Source organism: Globicephala melas, chromosome 7 (assembly GCF_963455315.2).
Source record: "Globicephala melas chromosome 7, mGloMel1.2, whole genome shotgun sequence".
Taxonomy (NCBI): domain Eukaryota; kingdom Metazoa; phylum Chordata; class Mammalia; order Artiodactyla; family Delphinidae; genus Globicephala; species Globicephala melas.
The window spans coordinates 30097549-30116153 of NC_083320.1; the positions used below are offsets into that span (position 1 = coordinate 30097549).

The following is an 18605-nucleotide window of genomic DNA, read 5'->3' on the forward strand; positions in this document are numbered from 1 at the left end:
TTGGTGATGACCATCTAGATGGGAAATCAACATCCCCCAAATCAACCTCCCTGTTTGGGGCAAGGTTAGGGAGTCCTCCGGGAACATCCTACCTTCGGCTGCTGGGTCCTGGGGTCCTGGATGTGCTCCCAGTCTTTGCCATTTAGGCTGTAGGCGACTTTGAACTTGCGCACAAACGCCCTGGCTTCCACGGCGGTGATGCTGTCTCCTCCGCGGGCTCCCTGGATGATGACGCCTTTCACGGTCTTGGGCGCTCCCAGGTCTACCTGGAGCCATTCCTCGCCCGGCTGGGCCTGAGGGATCCGAGGGAACCAGCCTGAGCGGCTGCTGACCAGACGGGCAGCACTGGGGCTCCAGAGGTACTCGCGGGTAGAGGAAGCAGAGATCTGGGAGTCGGCAATGAGGCCCGAGAGCATCCCCAGCATGTCGGAGCAGGGGGCGTCTGCGGAGAGGGAGGAAGGTACAAGAGGTCATGCTGGCACCCTGCTAACTGGGTACCCCCAACCAGTAGGGAACTGTCGAAGAACCTGACTATCAACACTTTGAAGTCAGCACTGATTTCTCTGCATTTCAAGGTGGGATAGCGCTGTGGTTAAGAGCCCAGCTGGGCTAGCTGGATTCACATTTGCTTTGTCACTTACTAGCTGCTTGACTTTGGGAAAATAATCGAAGTGCTCTGTGCCTCAGTTTCCCCAGGCCTAAAGGAGGGCTAACAGCAGTACTTACCTCTTGGGGGTTGTTGCATGGGTTCTGTTAGTTACAATATAAAAGATCTCAGCGTGGTGCCTGGCATGGCCGAGTGTCTCATGTTGTTAGCCAAGGACTCTCACATCCTTGGTGACACAGTCCCTACTGATCCTCCTAGGGGCAGTGAGTGCAGGGGAGCTCAGCTAGGCTGAGCTCAGGGGATTATTTCCCGAACTACATGGAACCGTTCCTGGGACCAGATCTTAATTTCACATGTGTTACCACAGCTCTTTACTGCCTTGCGTCCTGCCAGCATCCCGGAACATGCTGTTCCCTCTACCCAAAATGCTCTTCCCCTCAGTCACCATCAGACTACTCTTTACTCATCCCCGAGTTTAAGTGTCACATCCTCAGAAAGGCTGTCCCCAAACTTTCAATCAACACTCAGTGAGGTCCCCTCACTCACTCTCAGAGCATCCTGTCCTCTTCCTTCACACACGCATTTTAGTGTATAATTACCCCTGTACTTACATTTGTTTATTATCTATCTTGCCTACCCGCCTGAAAGTTCCAGCATGTCAGAGACCCCATCTGCTCGTTCCCTCCTCTTATTCACTTCCAGCTCCCAATGTGTGGCCTGGCACACAGCGGGCCTTCCAGAAGTATTTGTGCAGCGAATGAGTGAGTGGAGTGTGCGTGAAGAAATGGTAGCCGGCAAGGCAGGGTCTAGAGTCAGTGTGCATTCAGTACCCATACAGGGGGTTACAGGTAAAAGCCAGCCTTCTGCTAAGGTCACGTGGTACAATCAAGCCGATTGCAGAGTGCTGGGAGGGGGCGCAGAGCCCCCCGACCTCACAGGAGCCCCACTTCACCTGTGACCCGGCAGCCGAAGAGCTCCAGGCGGAGGGCGATGCCCGAGTGCCAGGTCTGTGGACGGACCCTGACGAAGCGTGTCAGCAGCGGTGAGTGCAGCTTGTTCAGAACCACCTCCGTGGCATCGTTGTTGGCTTGGAAGACCTGTAACATCACACACGAATCCATGTTATAGCAAAATCCCCGTATGCAGGTGAGCCACACAGCCTCTGACGGAGAGGGAAAGGTCTGTTCAATTTTATTTCTCTTAAGCTTAGAAATAATCAGTGGGTTTGTTGTTTGGTGCTGTTTTAGAAACACCATGAAAAAAATGTAATTTCTCACACTGCTCTAAGTTGAAAGCGATACATGGTCTTCACAAAAACTTTTGGAGGGAAGGAAAATTTTGCCTCTGGGCCTGAGGGCCAGCAGAGGAAGGCACCATGAAAGGAAAACACTTTCAGAAGTCGAGAGAGAGAGAGAGAGAGAGAGAGAGAGAGAGAGACAGAGAGACAGAGAGACAGAGAGACAGAGAGACACAGAGAGAGAGAGAGAGAGAGAGGGAGGGAGGGAGGGAGGGAGGGAGGGGAAAAAGAAAGTAGAATATCCTTTAAAAATGGAGCGACAGGGCTTCCCTGGTGGCGCATTGGTTGAGAGTCCGCCTGCCGACGCAGGGGACACGGGTTCGTGCCCCGGTCCGGGAAGATCCCACATGCCGCGGAGCAGCTGGGCCCCTGAGCCGTGGCTGCTGAGCCTGCGCGTCCAGAGCCTGTGCTCCGCAACGGGAGAGGCCACAACAGTGAGAGGCCCGCGTACCGCAAAACAAAAAACAAACAAACAAAAAATGGAGAGACAATGTCATCTTTTAGGGTTGTGGACCTCTCTCACTAGCTTGAACTTGACTCTCCCTTTTCCTCAGGTTTCAGGCCTAGAGGAAGAGTTCCGGGTATTTTATAATCAGAAAGTGCTTCACAGTTGTTTCTGTTAGTTCCCTAGAGGTCTCCCTGCTCCGTGGAGGGGTGAGAGGGTGGGAGCTGTCCACCCCCGGTGCCCCCGTGTCAGTCAACACTTGCTTGGTTCTTTCTGGTCTTTGTTGTAGGGTCAGGGTTGCAGACAGGCCGCTGGAGCCCTGCTCTGGCTTTCTCTCACTGTAGACCCTGCCCTGTAATGAAATCCATCCCTGTCCCCATCTGACCACTGCACCTCTTATGGGAGGAAAGGCTTTCCAGAGTAGCTTCTAATCCAACATGGTAGGAGCAAGTCCTAGCTTACCAGATGGCCCAAATCAATAACGGCCTTGGGCTTTTTTGTGTTCTCCATTAAAAAAGGAAAGAGTAGCTGCAACAAGTATATGTAAGTTTCTCTTGGTTTCCCTGGATAAGAGTGAAGGGAAAGACCAACTAACCATCGCTTCTAGATCATACCTGTCATAGCTCTAACAACCATGTGACCGTAAATCCACTCACAGGCAACTCTGCAACAACTAGCAATTTCTCCTGGGTAGGGGGACAAGCTCCTTCAGCTCCTGGCACCTATAACATGCGAGCTGTTTAGGCACTGACAGATCTGGGATAAGGGGAATGGGGAAAATGGTATATTGGAATCTCATTGAGCCAGACACTGTGTAAACATAATTAGGCCTACAACATTCCGGGAGGTAAGTACTATTATTTCCACTTTATTGATGAAAAAACTGAGGCTCAGAGATGTCTGTCCAGATCTCAAGCCCTTGCCACGTTTTTAGATTTCAGGCTTGTGGTTTTCTCCCTTGACTCTCGTCTCGTCTACATCTGCAGCGTTTATGTTGGTGGCTAGGAGTCGTGGAGCCCTTAAGGTCCCCAAGCATGGGTGGAATGGAAGTAGAGTTGCTGTTCAGTCATGTGCTTGCTCCCAGGGTGTTCATAATCCCAACGTAGAATGACCCGAGTAACAGCAAAGAGCAGCACAGAAGCTTAGAGCTAATGAACAACGTGGTCCTTGCTTCCTCAGGAACTGCAACCAGGAACTCGGCCATTTGGCAACCTTGAACCTTCTGTATTTCCCACTTACTAAGGTCAAAAGTTAGAGCTGTTAAGAGCACCCCACTGACGGTGGGGGTGAAGGCTCAGAGCCATCACACCTTTTGCCAAATGAGGGGAAGTTGTCTGTTTAAGAGAAACAGAGGGAAGGAGAGGAGGAAACAAGTTTTCCCTGGACCACGGTATTCAGTTGCAACCCCTCGTTCCTGGTGTTGAGCCCACTTATTCCAGGGGAGCTCCCGCACCAGCCTTGCCGCTCCTTCTCCTCCCCTGGGGAGCCTCTGCCCTGGTCCCAGTCCACCAGTTTCCTCCTCTGCTCCCTGCGGACCGCACGGAGAACCAAGGCGGGACTGTGTGCCCACCCACCCCTCCCAGCTTCGGTCTGGCTGCTTCCTGCATAGTGATTGAGGACACAGAGGGGCGAGAAGACAAAGCGGAGGAAGAAGAAGGGCCACGAAAGCAGAAGGAAAGAGGGTTAGTTCCAGACACCTGGGAGAAGGCCTAAGGGAAGAGAGAGGCGCCTGAACCTCTGTGATCTAATCTGGGGAGGGGCCACCGGCAGGAGGGCCCAGGGCCCAGCACGATCTCAGCCTCAGCCTCGCCATGCCCGTTCCTTGGCTTCCTCTGAAGCTCTGAGGAGAGGGATGGAGGAACTGAATCCAAGGGAAAGAGATTAATCAGTTCTGCGAGAATTCAGCGTGAGGCAGAGGCTCTTTGCTTTGTTTTGTTTTGTTTTGCTTTGGCAGGGAAGCAGCAAATGCAGCCCTCTGCTCATTTCAGACGGCTGCTGTGAGCAGCGGTGGGTCCCCACCGGCCTACTCCCTGAGGATGGTGACGGTGGCTGTGTGTGACCTCCAACAGGAGATGCTGAGGAGTCCGTAAGCGAGGGGGCAGGGGCGGGGGCTTGATTTTCCACGTGAATATATAATTGGAGTGTTGAGTGGCTCTGAACTTTAACACAGCTGCTAATCCACAGCGTACACACCACGCTGGTGCCGTTTAGAAACACAGCACGTCTCGTGTTTTTAATATCCAGTTTTATCTTATCTGACCCCTTCATTTCTCAGCCTTGGCGGACAACACCAAGAAACCTTTCCTCTCCTGCCTCAGTAAGGAAACGACTTTGCCTGTGGACTGCCTTGGGAAGGCCGGCTGCCCGTGGGCACGGGGGGCACACACGTGTGGGTATACACCTGGGGAGGGGCTGGTCTTCCCACGGATGCGTGTGGCCACAGGCTTGGGTGAGCCCCTGGATCTCTGTCTACAATGGCCTCAGCCAGAAAGGGAGGCAGGCACGTGGTTGATGTCCCTGAGGACATCCACCTGGTGCTCAAATTGACCTTCATTCTGCTATTCAGTTTTGCTCACTCTTCTCCCACCCCTGGAACCCAATGAAGCCTCTTTCAATGTGACCTCAAATTATCCTTCCCGTTTCCAAGCCTAGGTCCTTCTTGGTGTCTTGTTTGCTCTTGACCTTGGGCTCATATCTGCCTTCTGCTCTCTGGACCCTTGGCTGAAGGAATACCATCTTATTTTAATAAACTTTTTGTATACCTCTCACTCTGAGGTGGGTGTAGTGGGAAAAAAAAGTCCAAACACCACTGAACCAGGAACCAGACTCTGCTGTTAATTAGCTCCTAGGTGTGGGCAAATATCTGTACCTCCCCCAGGCCCCAATTTCCTCCTCCATTAAATGAGGGGATTGCATGAGCTGATTTGCAAGGTCCGCTCTGGCCCCCAGACTCTAAGGCTTTCTTCACAAGAGTTTCTCATTTAGAACTGCCCCGGAAGTGTCCACTTTCTAGCATGGCATTTTAGTTACCATTGTCCCTTGTAGCCTAAGTGCTTTTGTGGACAAGGGAAGTGGATTTTCATATACTTCAAACAGTGCCCAAAACACATGGTGACTGCCCCACTCAGAGGGAGAAAATATCTTGTTGATGTTTTAGTTCAATAACAGTCCAAATGATTAATAACGAAGAGTCATACATAACAACACCTTAGTTCTTACATATCATCTTTCGCCCAAAGATATCAAAGTGCAATTTAAGAAGATCCATTTTTAATGAAATATTAAGCAGTTTCTATTTCTCCTGACCCAATGGATTTCCAAGGTCTCTCTTTTTTCCTCCTTGCACTGCCCTATTTATAGCTGGTAAATGCTATCATACATTATACATCTTTATGACTTTTTCAATGCTTCTGTGGTTTCAGAATCACCCTTCATATATTTTCTGATCAAATTCTCTGAGATGGAACCTTGACTTCCAGTCCTGCCATTGCAAGGTAAGGGGTTGTGTGCTTGGGAGATGATGCCAGGGAATTGGTTTTACTCCCTATTCCCTTCCGACTCACTGAATCACTATAGGCCAATCAATAAACCTTAGATACCTTGATTTCTCCTTCAGGAAAATAAAGTCGATAACACGCTTGCAGGTAGACACTAAACTCTACCAGCCCTCCCTGCTGGCTCCAGTGCCTGCACGATACCAAGGACAGATATTGGACTGGAAGCCACGTCACAAGCAATAAATAGGTCTTTGTTCAACTGGGGAAGTTCAAGTTCTGAAAGCCACTGACTCTCAAGTCCCACCTCGAGGCCAGGAATTTTCAGGCCATGACTTTGCAGTGAGGAGTCCATATTGCTGAGAAAACTCAGCAGCCTGTCAGTGTATGGCGTCCCCAGATAGACATATATCAAACGTGGTGATCACATTTTAACATCTGCTTTAAAAGCTGGATGTCACACATGGTATACAGTTTTGTTAACTTTAAAAGAGAAATGTTAATATGGTTGCTTTCCTGCCCAAAGGAAAACCAGAGGTGTGCTCAAAGTGACCCTAACCTTCTTAAGAGGTGGGGATAGCGTTGATAATGTTGTAATGACTAATATATATATATATATATGTGAAGCTATGTTGAACATAAAGATTTCTTCAAGTGCACTTCTATAAACCAAGTTTAAAAAACAATTCAGGACAAGAAGTGGTTTGGATAATCCATTTGGTGCCTTGCTGAATTCTGAACATAATCCAACACTTTCCAATTGATTTCTGAGACCTTTGGTTTATTTTCAGTAAGACAGAATCAGAAACCAGCAGCACGTCATGCATTTTCTGATTTGCACCTCAGGGGGGAGGGGGGCATCTGCCAGTTAAATTGGCTGCTTTCCAATATCCCAATTTGGTTATTATCTACACCTTCACCCCCCTCCGCCATCTTCTCCCCCCAGGAAAAGAAAATCAACATGTTGTGACCACTCCTGTGAGCTCGTAAGGCATGGACTCTAATACTATGTAAAAAACACATTAAAGAAAATAATATATAAACTCTAAGAAGAAACATCTAGCCAGAAAGCATCCCTGAGGGCATCTTTTCTCTTTCACCCCATTTCTAGTCACACCACCTCTCCCTGCTGACCCCTCCCAAAGTCCTCTTTGAAGAGTATGCAGTGACTCAGGCACTGCTGAGAACAGTGAGTGTTTCACGGCCTACCTTGGAGGCCTCTAGGTGGGGGGATTCTCTGCCAGCCCTACATCCCTCTCCCATACACCGTTCATCTCTGCCATCAACATCCGGGTGCCCAGGCCGGTATAGATGCTCCATGTCCGTCAGTCTTTGAGCTCCTTGGCGGAAGGACACGGTGCAGCCTCACAGTGTTCCCGGCTGTTTAACCTCCCGCCACGAGGCAGGCCCTCATTCTGTGCACAGCCTCCCTCCTGATAGGGCTTCAGTACTGCACCTGCGCATGCCTGTCTCTTCATTCCCTATGCTGTGACCTATAGTTTATTTCTATTTTGCTGTAAATATCTGAACGTGGCCAGCTCCAGGGATTGCACAGAAGCAGGAAATTTTTCAAAGACAACATAGTGTTGGAGCCCTGAGGTAGAAATTGTGCAGGAGACCTTCTTCTTCCTTTTTTAAAGAATAAATATTTCTCTCCACTAATACATGTTGCGTCGCATCCAAAGTTCTCCTTTTCAATCTCCCTGGCACAGACACTGAAGGAGGAGAACAAAGCAGGCAGAGAAGGGAGATGACAGGAGTCGAGGGCAGAGACGGGGGAAACCAGGAGCGCATTTAAAAAATCTGTCTCAGAAACAATGGTACCGACTCATCCTCACTGCAGAACCTAGTCCCAGCCCTCCCACTCCCACCTCCTCCCCTTGCATTTTCTCTAAAGCTAGCCATTGGGGCTACACATAGAAATAAATTGTTAATCAATGAATGCCATCCTGTTTAATTAATTTGTTGCACCAAACAGGTGTGGGTGAGGGTGAATGCTGCACTCGGGAAATGATGCTAAGGTAATGGACCTTTTTTTTCCTGTTTGTAAATCATGGTCCTGACATTTCTCTCTTAAAACTCTTCCTTAAAGACTATAAAAATTTTTTAAAGCTGCTCTTATTCTAGTGAATGTGGGAACTTAGCCAGATACAGAATCAGAAAGGATGTCTCTCTCATGTATGTGTGTGTGTATATATATATATATATATATATATATATATATATATATACACACACACATATGAGAGACAGAGAGAGAGAGAGAGAGAGAGAATTTAAGGGAGGGAAGGGATGCGGGTAGGGCAGAGAAATTCCCTAGCCACCAAATGCTCGTTTATGACCATGATGCCCTCCTGTCTCCTCCTCCTTCACTTCAGGGCTGCTTTCGTCATCAAGCAGTTTTGCTGATGTGAGGGAGGAGATAGAGAAGCAAGCAGGAGCTGGTCGGGGGCTGTAGGGCAGGGAGACCGCTTTCTTTCTGGGGGTGGGGGCTGAGGTGCTGGGATGTGCACATCCCCCTCTGTGTGTGCCTGGCGGGGCCCGTTAGATTTACTGCGGGATTACGTTACCCCCACGAGACACTGAGCCCTGGAACACAGCATACTAACAGGATCAGGGTTTCAGGATTTGAGACAGGAAAGCATGAGGGAGGAGAGGCGAGGAGGGCAGCTCAGGGATTTGGGGCTGGAGGAGAGATGGTATGGGAGAGAGTGGAGCATCAGAGCAACGAGGGGCCGGAAGTCCTCCTGTGAAGGTGGGGCAGAAACACACATTCTACCTGGGTGGGAAGGGCCTCCACACTGAAAACCTCCTACAAAGACACCGCCACATTATTTAAGGAGGCACCTTTAACTTCCAGGTGGGGAAAAGAGAGCAGAAAAGCTACGGGGAATGAGGTTGCTGAGTCTACCTGCCACCTGCACTCCTTTTCCGGGTGAAATCTCAGGAAAGCACAGAGCAGGGAACCGGTGATGGCAAAGAACCTGACAATCCACCTGCAGAGGTGTTCACCCCACTGCTCATCTAGGGATGCTGAGGTTAGGGCAAAGCGCGTGTTTTCACAGCCCAAGCAAAATCACGGCGCCGTTCCACATCCCCTGCTATCTGCTCTGCCCCACTGGCCTGGGAAGCACGAGGAATTTAGCATCAAGGCTGTAAGCACCAGGGAGGCTGGCCTCAGCTCCCGGAGACGATTCAGCACCCATGGGAGTTGGGTGAAGCCAGCCATGGGGGCCTGATGGAGAAAAGGTTCCAAGCTTGTGTATAATGAAAATTTCCCTGGAGCTTCCTAAGTGGAAAGGCTAAAGGTCTGAGCTCATCCCATGGCAAATGGATAAGGGACAAACTTAATTACCGAGGGCCCTGGATTATTCTTGGTTATAACTGAGGGGAACAGATAAACTGGGGGGACTTGAATTTGAAAAGGTCATCAGCCCTCTTCTAAACATATATAACCCTAGACGATGCAATCACATCCATGACTTCTAAAGTCTGATGCCCACTGCTAGCTGATGGTTTGAGTCATTGTCTTAATCTTATAGACAGTAAACAAAATTATTACAATAAAAAGGAAAAGGGGGCTTCTCTGGTGGCGCAGTGGTTGAGTCCGTCTGCCGACGCAGGGGACACGGGTTCGTGCCCCGATCCAGGAAGATCCCACATGCCGCAGAGCGGCTGGGCCCGTGAGCCATGGCCGCTGAGCCTGCGCGTCCGGAGCCTGTGCTCCGCAACGGGAGAGGCCACAACAGTGAGAGGCCCGCGTATCGCAAAAAAAAAAAAAAAAAAGGAAAAGGAAAAACCAGTCATCCACCAGGAAGCTTAAAAAAAAGGTATTTTTTGAAAACCTAAAAATTTTCTATTGGAGGAATAATTGCACTCCTAACTGAAGAATGAGGGGTACCGTTAATCTGAGGCAGCCCAAGCACAGGCCCCATCAGATGCAGGGAGAAGTCTGGATGACTCACCAGGTCCTTTCCAGACCTATGACTTTAAAGGAGGCAGTAAATATCCCATGGGAGATCCCTTGTTACTTTTTAAATTGATAACTTCCTTCTGTTCAAGAAGAGCTCTGCGGGTCTAATACATTAGTTATATCTGCAGAGAGCCTTCCAGCCATGGATCCCAAAGTGCTCTGCCAACAGTAGCTACAGCACCATTCCATTAGGGCAGGCGGAAACACTGAGGCACGGAGCTGGGAAGAGAAATTTCCAAGGTCGCATAGTGCGTCATCCTGGAAGGTCTGGCCACGTGGCTCTAACTGTTAGCCGACTGGTTTGGGGGTGTGGTTTTATGACACCACTCTCTCTCCTCTTAAGTCTCTGATCATTTCACAGAGGGTTTTAAATTCTCAAATGGCTTTCACAACAATTCATTTTAATTTGGAAAATAAATGTAGTACAGAGGATTTTTGAAGCGGGGGTTTATTTGTTCTGAAGGGACGTGGCCAAATCAAACGCAAAGCAGCTTCGTTCAACGCTACATCTCAGGATTCTATGATGGGGCCCCAAATCCAAAATGCTGAGCCCGTGCTAGGAGCCATGCCCACCAAACCGACTTGACTTCAGATCTCCATGAATATGCACACCTCTCGACCCGTGGACGGAACATGGAGGAAGCCAATTTCCCTCTGGAGGCAAGATGGTGAGCCAGACCTGGATCAGATTATGGAAACACCGGCCTGAAGTCAAAGCCTGGTGACCGGTGCCTTCCAAGGGACTCCACGGTTCCCCATGTCCCTGGGGCAAATTACTTTGCCTTGAGAGCTTCAATTCCACAGTCTGAAACACTGTTAAATTCTGAAGCAAATGGGCCAGTGCCTGAGGGTTCTCCAAGCCCCTTGGAAGTCATCATTACATTAATATGATGACCTTAGTGCATTTCTGTTACTCATTACAGGGTAATTCTGAAAACTCTTGGACCCAAACCTTACCTGATCTCCGTCCTCACCCTCCCATCCTCAATCTGGCCATCAGGACACAGGTAGCATCCGACAGACCCTTTCTTTTAGCCGGGATTTCTTCCAAATACGTCAGAACAGCCTAGCAACACTGTGACTAAGAGCAAGGTGACCAGAGCAGTGTCAGCAAGAAAGATGCCCATGCCTACCGAATAAAGGAGAACTGAAATCAAGGGCTTTTGCTTAGACATATAAGGGCATGGCCTCTATCCTCCTGCCCTGACACCAGCCTCAGTCTCACTGCCTCCAGTGCAGACTCACGGAAGCAGCATCTCAGAGGTGAGCAGGACCTCGGCCAAGGCCTCCTGCCTTCCAGCTCCGCCCATCTTTCTCCACACCCCTCCCTTGGTCCGTGTGTTCATAATTGTGCCTGCAATTACAGACACACACACGAACCTTCTACTACTGTATTTACAACACTATGTCTATGTTTGGGGTGTTATTAATACAGCTGGCGAAACCAAAGCAGTAGTTTATGCTTGTGGTTTCTGAAGAAATATATGTGAAGCAATTTGTATAATGTAAGGGGGCACGTGGACTGGACATGGGCTCTAACAGGCAGAAGAGCTCTCTGCCTGTGGTTACTCCATAAATACGTGTAAGGAGGATCCCCCCAAATGAAAATCATAGGTTCCTTTTTTTTTTTTTTTTTTGCGGTACGCGGGCCTCTCACTGCTGTGGCCTCTCCCGTTGCGGAGCACAGGCTCCGGACGCGCAGGCTGAGCGGCCATGGCTCACGGGCCCAGCCGCTCCGCGGCATGTGGGATCTTCCCGGACCGGGGCACGAACCCGTGTCCCCTGCATCGGCAGGCGGACTCTCAACCACTGCGCCACCAGGGAAGCCCATAGGTTCTGTTTTCTATGGCATGTGGAGTTGGATGAGGATTTGGAGATGTGCTGTACATGTGGCCTGCGTAACTGGGCTGTGTTTTGCCAGGAGGACATCTGCAACACTCCCGGCCACAGCGTAATGCCTTTCTCATCGGCAGCCTCATCGTTACCTGTTGGATGGAAAGAGACTAAGAAGAGGCTGCTCACAGGCTGTGGGAGGCTGCAAAAGAGTTCCTCGGTCATCCTTGCTTCCCGGCCACGAGGAAGTCTTCCCCCCATAGGCTCAGGCCTTGCCTCAGCCCAGTCTGGGTCCAAACTGTAAATACTGTTTTGCAAGGGAATAGCACAGCCATCCTCCACTACCCTGAGTGCTCATTAATCGTGTTTTTCTCTGACTTCCCCAATTCCCTGGTCTTTGGTATACTGCACTGGTGTTGACAGTGACCAGGGGATTGAAATCAAGTTCCGACATTTCTGCCCCAAACATCACCATCCCCTCCTCACGCCCTGTGCCCTGGTTCGTGTCTGCAAACCCTCCCCCTGCCCCACGGAGTAGAGCAGCCTGTTGCCTCCACCTCTGCTGGGCTTTGCTCACAGGTCCTGCTGGCTGAATTCTGCTTTCAAGCCCACCACTGAGCACCACGAGCACAGCGCCCACCATCCCGCAGCTACAAAGAGAAGCGCCTGGGGCATAGACGAAGCCTCTCCCCGCACTGCCCCCAAGTCCCCTCCTCACCCGGCCTCCCGTTCATGGCATCGAATCAAACTGCAGCAGACTTGACAAATCTATTTGGCCCGGTTCACTCAACTATTTCAACCCGAACAGCCAGAGAGCCGCGCTGACGCGCCATGAACGGTGCGGAATCTGCACATGAAATACAGTCTGCACATGAAATACAGTCGGCTGGGAGTAGATCTGCTAATGAAGGAGCAGCAGAGATCACCCCCGGGGGCGAGAACCTGGCAGGTCTCCTAGCTCGCCTGCCACACGCGAGGGAGGACGAGGGAGCATGTGGGGCTGGAGGGGGGGAGCGGGCGCTATGCTTAATTGTCAGGCTTTCCATTCTCCTGCCTCCTTCTAGGGACCAAGAGAATGAATTTCTAATGGGGACAGAAAGGGCTTTTCCTCTGCCCAGGCGTCCTTTATGTGCACAGGACTGATTCGCTAAAAAGCCAAACAACAACAACAACAAAATAAAAATGAAATTACCCCTTGGCTCCTAGGGAAAGAAATCTAGCCACGGGTGAGAAGAGGAGGCAAAGGAGAGAGAGAGAGAGAAAATAGAGAGGGGGACTTCCCTGGTGGTCCAGTGGTTAAGAATCCACCTTCCAATGCAGGGACTTGGGTTCGATCCCTGGTAAGGGAACTAAGATCCCACATACCGCAACTAAGACCCGACGCAGCCAAAAATATAAATAAATTAATTTAATTAAATTAAAAAATAAAATAACATGTAACATGTATTTAAAAAAAAAAAGAGAGAGAGGGAGAGGAGGATGTATCTGATATGAAGAAGTTGAGAAGAATGGTTCTAAAGGAGCCCAGAGAGCTAAATTCCATCCTCAGGGATATCTTCCCTGCAGAACGAATACCAGGGATAAAGCCAGGGAGGACAGCATTCTATCCAAATGTGCAGTGCTAAGGTATTTCCAAAAGCAGATTTCCAGCAAATGGTGTTTTAAATAGCATCCCGGTCCATCTGCACGCTTTTAAAATTGGCTTATGCTACAGTATCCCTCCGGCCAGTGGTGCTTAGTCATTGAGCCTAGACAGGGAGACGGTTGGGGGAATCTCTTCCCCCTCCCCCGTACCCACCCCGACCCAGCTGCTGGCCCTCGCCCGCCTGGCTGACCTTCTGGGTTCTACCAGTTTCTTACTGAAAAGGGAGGCTGGAGAGAAAGGGTATGAAACAGAGCAGGCTGGGATGAGGACTCAGTCCAGGGTGCTCCCAGCAGCCCATGCCAGACTCTGGCCTGCCATGTCCAAGTGACATTTGGTAACTCTTCCTGAAACAAAGGCAGGCAATGAGAAACCAGCCCTGGCTCAACTCGTCAAGATGGGGAAGTCTTTCAATTGCTAAGTCTCTCACTTTATCTGTGAAATGGGATGTGTGTGTGTGTGTGTGTGTGTGAGAGAGAGAGAGAAAGAGACAGAAAGAGAGAGAGAGAGAGACACCTGGTAATATCTAGAAGCCATGATTTCAGATGAATTGTGCCATGTTACTATGGCGATCTTAATTTTTTAAAATCCACTCCTTTAAAAACTCAAATTTCCCAAGTGAAACAGTGCCAATGTTATAGTTTAGGATTTTCTGGGTCCAAAGTTTCCAGTTACACCAGCAAGAGCAAGCTGCCTTGGGGCAGTGACAGGAGCCAAGGGGTCCCTGTTTGGAAAAAACCTTTGGCTTCTCCAGGTTGGACCACCTGTGTCGCCTTTTGATAATTCACACCTGACCGACCAGGGGGCTGCTGGGACTGTGGCAGTAAGAGGAGAGACCCTTTCCCTCAGTTCCCGATTCCACTGGGAAGGATGAGCGCTCTCCTTTGAGACCCGAGAGCCAACCCACAACGAACGGAGTTCTTGCCCTGCCCACGTGAGACAACCAGCCGTTTCCAATAAGCCCCCCATATGCTGAGTCTAACACCCAGTATGCACCTCGCGGGCGCCAGCTGCGGGCCTGATCACCGCCAGAGTGCCACGTGTCTTAGGAAAGCGAAGTGCCAGACATTCGTCCACATGTACAACAAAAGCCCCACATCGCCCGTGCGGACACACCTCCGAGAGCCCCAGACCCTGAAGGCACCAGCCGAGCGAACTCAATGCCTCGCTGCCACACGACTGCCAGTTCAGATCCCATCCCCGACACACCGAATTTCCCCTCATTACTTATTATCCTCTTTCTTCTTCGGGACATTGTGATTCCCTCTCAGGATCTGTGCCCTTTTACTCCCAGACCTCGGTAACTCCCGAACGGCAGTTTCATGACGTTTTGTGATTCTTAACCCAGCACGTGGAAGGGACTCAGGCCATAAATGCTCAATGAATCCTGTATGGGGAGACTCAGACGGGGAACACATGTTCTCCTTCATTTGCAGTCAGAGAGCACCCTGCAAGCTCTCTTTCTCTCTCTGCTGTGCAATGTGACAGCAGCCAGGCTGTCGGAGAGACAAAGGTGTTTTCCAATCACTTTAGCATAAGAAAGAATATTTGCAGGGCCAGCATTCCGATGCCTCCATCAATTACTGGAGCCTCAGGGAACAAGGCCTCCTTGGCCACGTGGGCTGGCTCTGCAGCCCTTCTTGTGCCAGCCCTCCTGCCCCACCCCGGCGTGCCCAGGCAGCGGGGAAACGGGTTTACCTTGTGGTTCTTGCCGTGCCGGTACACCATCCAGTCTTCACCATTAGTGCTCACTTCCAGCTTGTAGGATTTGACATAGTAGCCATTCTGGGTTTCCCTGGAAATCGCTCCCTGCGTCGCAATGGCCGTGAGCACGGTTAGAAAACGTAGGTCCACCTGAGGAAGACAGGCGGAGAAGGAAGGGGGCCTTGACTCTCTTGACACAGGGCTGCATCTGGCTTTTTCTTCAAAGGACACACGTGTAATCCTCAGCTCACAACCCGTGTCTGTGATTCGCTCACAGGTGTTGGTGATCAGTATCTGTTTGCGTCCCCTGGACAGTTGAACTCAACATATTTGAACTACATTGGACACCTTTAGAAATTGGAACTTGATTTTTTTTCTTCTTTTCTCTTTTTTTTTGCAAATCTGAACAGACAGGATTATGTTTATCTTAAAGGAATGACTGAACATCTAGAACCACGACCCCTTCTTACTCAACCACGACCTGCCTCGGATAGTGAAAGTGGATGCTGGTTTAAAGGAACAACGGCTAAATCCAATCCAATCCACTCCGCTCTGCTCCAGTCCAATTCAAGCCAATTCACTTTCGATGCCCTAGTTGCCAAAGTCTCAGCTCGGAGCTGTTTCCCCTCCCCTCAGTTCCTCACTCCATTGTGTATTTAGTGGTTCAGGTCACCAAGGGGTCAGAGGGCATGCAGAGTCTGCCCAAGCAATTAAGCTTATGCACCGCAGTCCTGACCTTTTGCCCGATGAGGAGGGCCAACATTTTGAGGCACTTCCCCTCCCACCACACCAAGCACATTTGGAAATTGCTGGATGTTATTCCTTTGCTGACCACAGTGTTTCTTAGTGGCAATCTCTGCGTGATCAAAATTTAGCCAGCACACACCGGTAAAATTTGATTCAGTAAGCATTTATTGGCTACTTAGTATGTGCTCAGCACCATTAAGCATTCGAAAGGAGTACACAATGCTGTGTATGTGTATCATAAACAGGTGGAGAGCAATCAGAGAAAGTATATGATTAGGACCCAAAACGAGGACTACAATCAACAGGATGCGGGCTAGAAAGGAGAACTTTCTGGAAGCTCTGCAAGGTGAGAAGCATTATTGGAGAAGCAGAGGAGAGATAGTGACAGATGGCCTTAGGGTTGGGCGTTAGAACCTCTGTGGACTCCCTGGAAGTTTCTAAGTGGTCATTCTCCCTTTCCTGTTGTCTGCTCTGTGACGTCCTTCTCAGAGCAGAGGTCGCCGTGTCGCATCAGAGCTAGGACAGGCTTGTCAGTGGGTCACGAGGCTGTCTGCCGTGTGTCATGAAAGCAGTCATTGCTCTAGCATGGAACTAGCAGCTTGCTCTTCCCTGGGGATGAGAGCTGGACCAGTGTGTAGTGCAAGGGAGGATTACTCAACAGGAGCTGCAAGTCTTGAAAGAAGGAAAGCAAACAATAGTCTGAAAAGATGCTGCAGGGCATCGGAGCAACTGGAGTTTCACTCCTGGCAGTGACATTTTCCCGTGTGTTCTCCTGATAGCTATAGGCAAAACCTTCCTGGGAGGGCTCCCTCCGAACAGCAAAGATCATGAGAAGCTGCCGTGCTTCTCATGCCTGCCCTTAGGAAAAATGCCCCCTAAGTCTCTGATGCCTCCCTATGCTGAGAATGAGGACGCTCTGTAACTGTTTATGGAAGTTCCTTGGATAACTATAGTGACAGTGCAAACAGCTTCCCAGGCAAGCAACTTCTCCAAGGCCTGGTAATCTTCACAAGGGCAGAGGCAGTGTCCATCTGACCAGCTATTTTATCCCAGCACTTAGCACAGTGCCTGGTATAGTCTATTTGTGGCTGGAATACGGATTTCTTTGGATGGATGGATGGATGGATGGATGGATGGGTGGATGGATGGATGGATGAAAGACGTTCTCAAGTATGTTGTGTTTCTTTGTCCACTCTAGCGAAGGAGCCAGCCCCCTTGCCCACCAATGCACACACACTCTGCACACCCTCTGGTATCTGAGTCAGTACCTGGAGATACTCCTTGCTGGAATCCAAGTTGGGTGTCCAGCCGTTGTCATCGCCATGGAGCCGGCTTTGGTGAGGTGTCCACCTCCCATCAGAGTAGGTAGACGAGGCACTGATCTGTTCATTAGCAATCCGGCCAGACTCCATTCCCAGAGGGACATTGCACTGAAAGTCTGGGGGATGGAAATGGTCAAGGGCAGAGTTAGGTCTCTCCATCTTAAACCCCTGGGACCCCCAGAACGCTGCTCCCTTCTAGGGATGAGTCCTTGCAGGCACTCCCTCATCTTAAAGACCTAATTATACACTCACATTTTAAAAACAACTACGCCAAGTCACAGAGATTGACACCCCCTCTGGGTCTGAAAGGAACTAAATTTGACCTAAAAGAAATCAGGCTCTGGATAAATAAGAATCATCATACAAATTAAAAATACAAACTAAAGCACAAGAACTGTTAGTGCTACAGGCTACGGATGCTCACAGTTCCCAGATGCACTCTTATTGAAATACAGGTAAACGCGTGATAGACTTGGGTGGGCTGATACATCGTGGAAAGCCTGCTTTATTAATAAACACCCAGGAGGCACTTTTGTTTCTTTCTTTGTTTCACTCAACTGTCTCATGAGTTCTGGCACAGAAGACAGACGTTACAAAGCAATAAATACCTGTCTTTGGGAGACCTCTCTGTAAGCAGAAGTGTGTCACTCTGTATTATCCTGCACCACCTGTCTGGGCAAATGGACCCAGGAGTCACTTCCCCTGGGCTTGCGCTGTCAGTTTAATTGCTGTCCTTCCTATGGATTCCACAGACACTGGTCAATATTTGTGTGTGCATGTGTCAGATAAGGACCAGCAATCTTTTTCAGGTATCAAACCTACTCTGTTGCTCTGTGACCACACGGGCCATTTGCAGAACTTGGTGCAACTCACAATACTGTTTTCTTGTCACTCAATCTTCATGAGCTCTTTGAGGAAAAAAACAAAAGCAAAACTCAGAACAAAACCCATCAGTCGGCCAGGCTGCCGTGTCTGCAGGTATGCATGTGGTAAGCTGTCTACAGCCATAGCAGGATTTGCCCAGCTCCAATCATCCTGAAAATGTTCCTTTAGTCCTTCAAGTTATCATTTGGGCTGCTTGGTGAAAATGGCAGCACATCTTAAGCACATGTCCAAGAGGAGCTGATTTAAAGACGTAGCTCAGGGCAAGAGAGTGATGGTCTGGGTTCAAAGACAGCAGGTTCCATGACCACTGGGGTCAGGGTTATACTTTCTCTGTTTGCACATAGTAGAAGCTCAAAAAACTGTGTTTATTAGAAGAATGAACTGAAAGTCCAAGCAGTGTACCAGCCTAGTGAGAGAAACTCTAGCCAGGGCGAGAGATGTTTAATGTCAAAACATACGTATAGAGAGAGAGGTTGAAAATTGCTCAGTTTTTTGACAATGGTCACTGAGGCTTGAAGAGGGAAGAAAATGGCCCCAGACTCAAAAAATGTTAGCACAGGAGGGGACTCGATATAAATATCCTAACTAACCTCCCTTTCATTCTGAACCTTGAGATGGTCCTGCAACATTCCACGGGAATAACTGATTCTTGGTAT

At 49.6% G+C, this 18605-nt stretch overlaps 1 protein-coding gene across 5 annotated transcripts in view; it reads right to left on the reverse strand.

Annotated features, from left to right (window-relative positions):
• NRP2 (neuropilin 2) overlaps positions 1-18605 on the reverse strand; it is a 114987-nt gene that overhangs the window by 53857 nt on the left and 42525 nt on the right. For all 5 annotated transcript variants that reach the window (XM_030853985.3, XM_030853993.3, XM_030854012.3 and 2 more), the window contains exons 6-9: positions 17011-17180; positions 14990-15145; positions 1560-1704; positions 93-442 (exon numbers count right to left, since the gene is read on the reverse strand). In XM_030853985.3, the coding sequence (XP_030709845.1) occupies positions 93-442; positions 1560-1704; positions 14990-15145; positions 17011-17180 (821 nt within the window). The remainder of the gene's footprint in view (positions 1-92; positions 443-1559; positions 1705-14989; positions 15146-17010; positions 17181-18605) is intronic.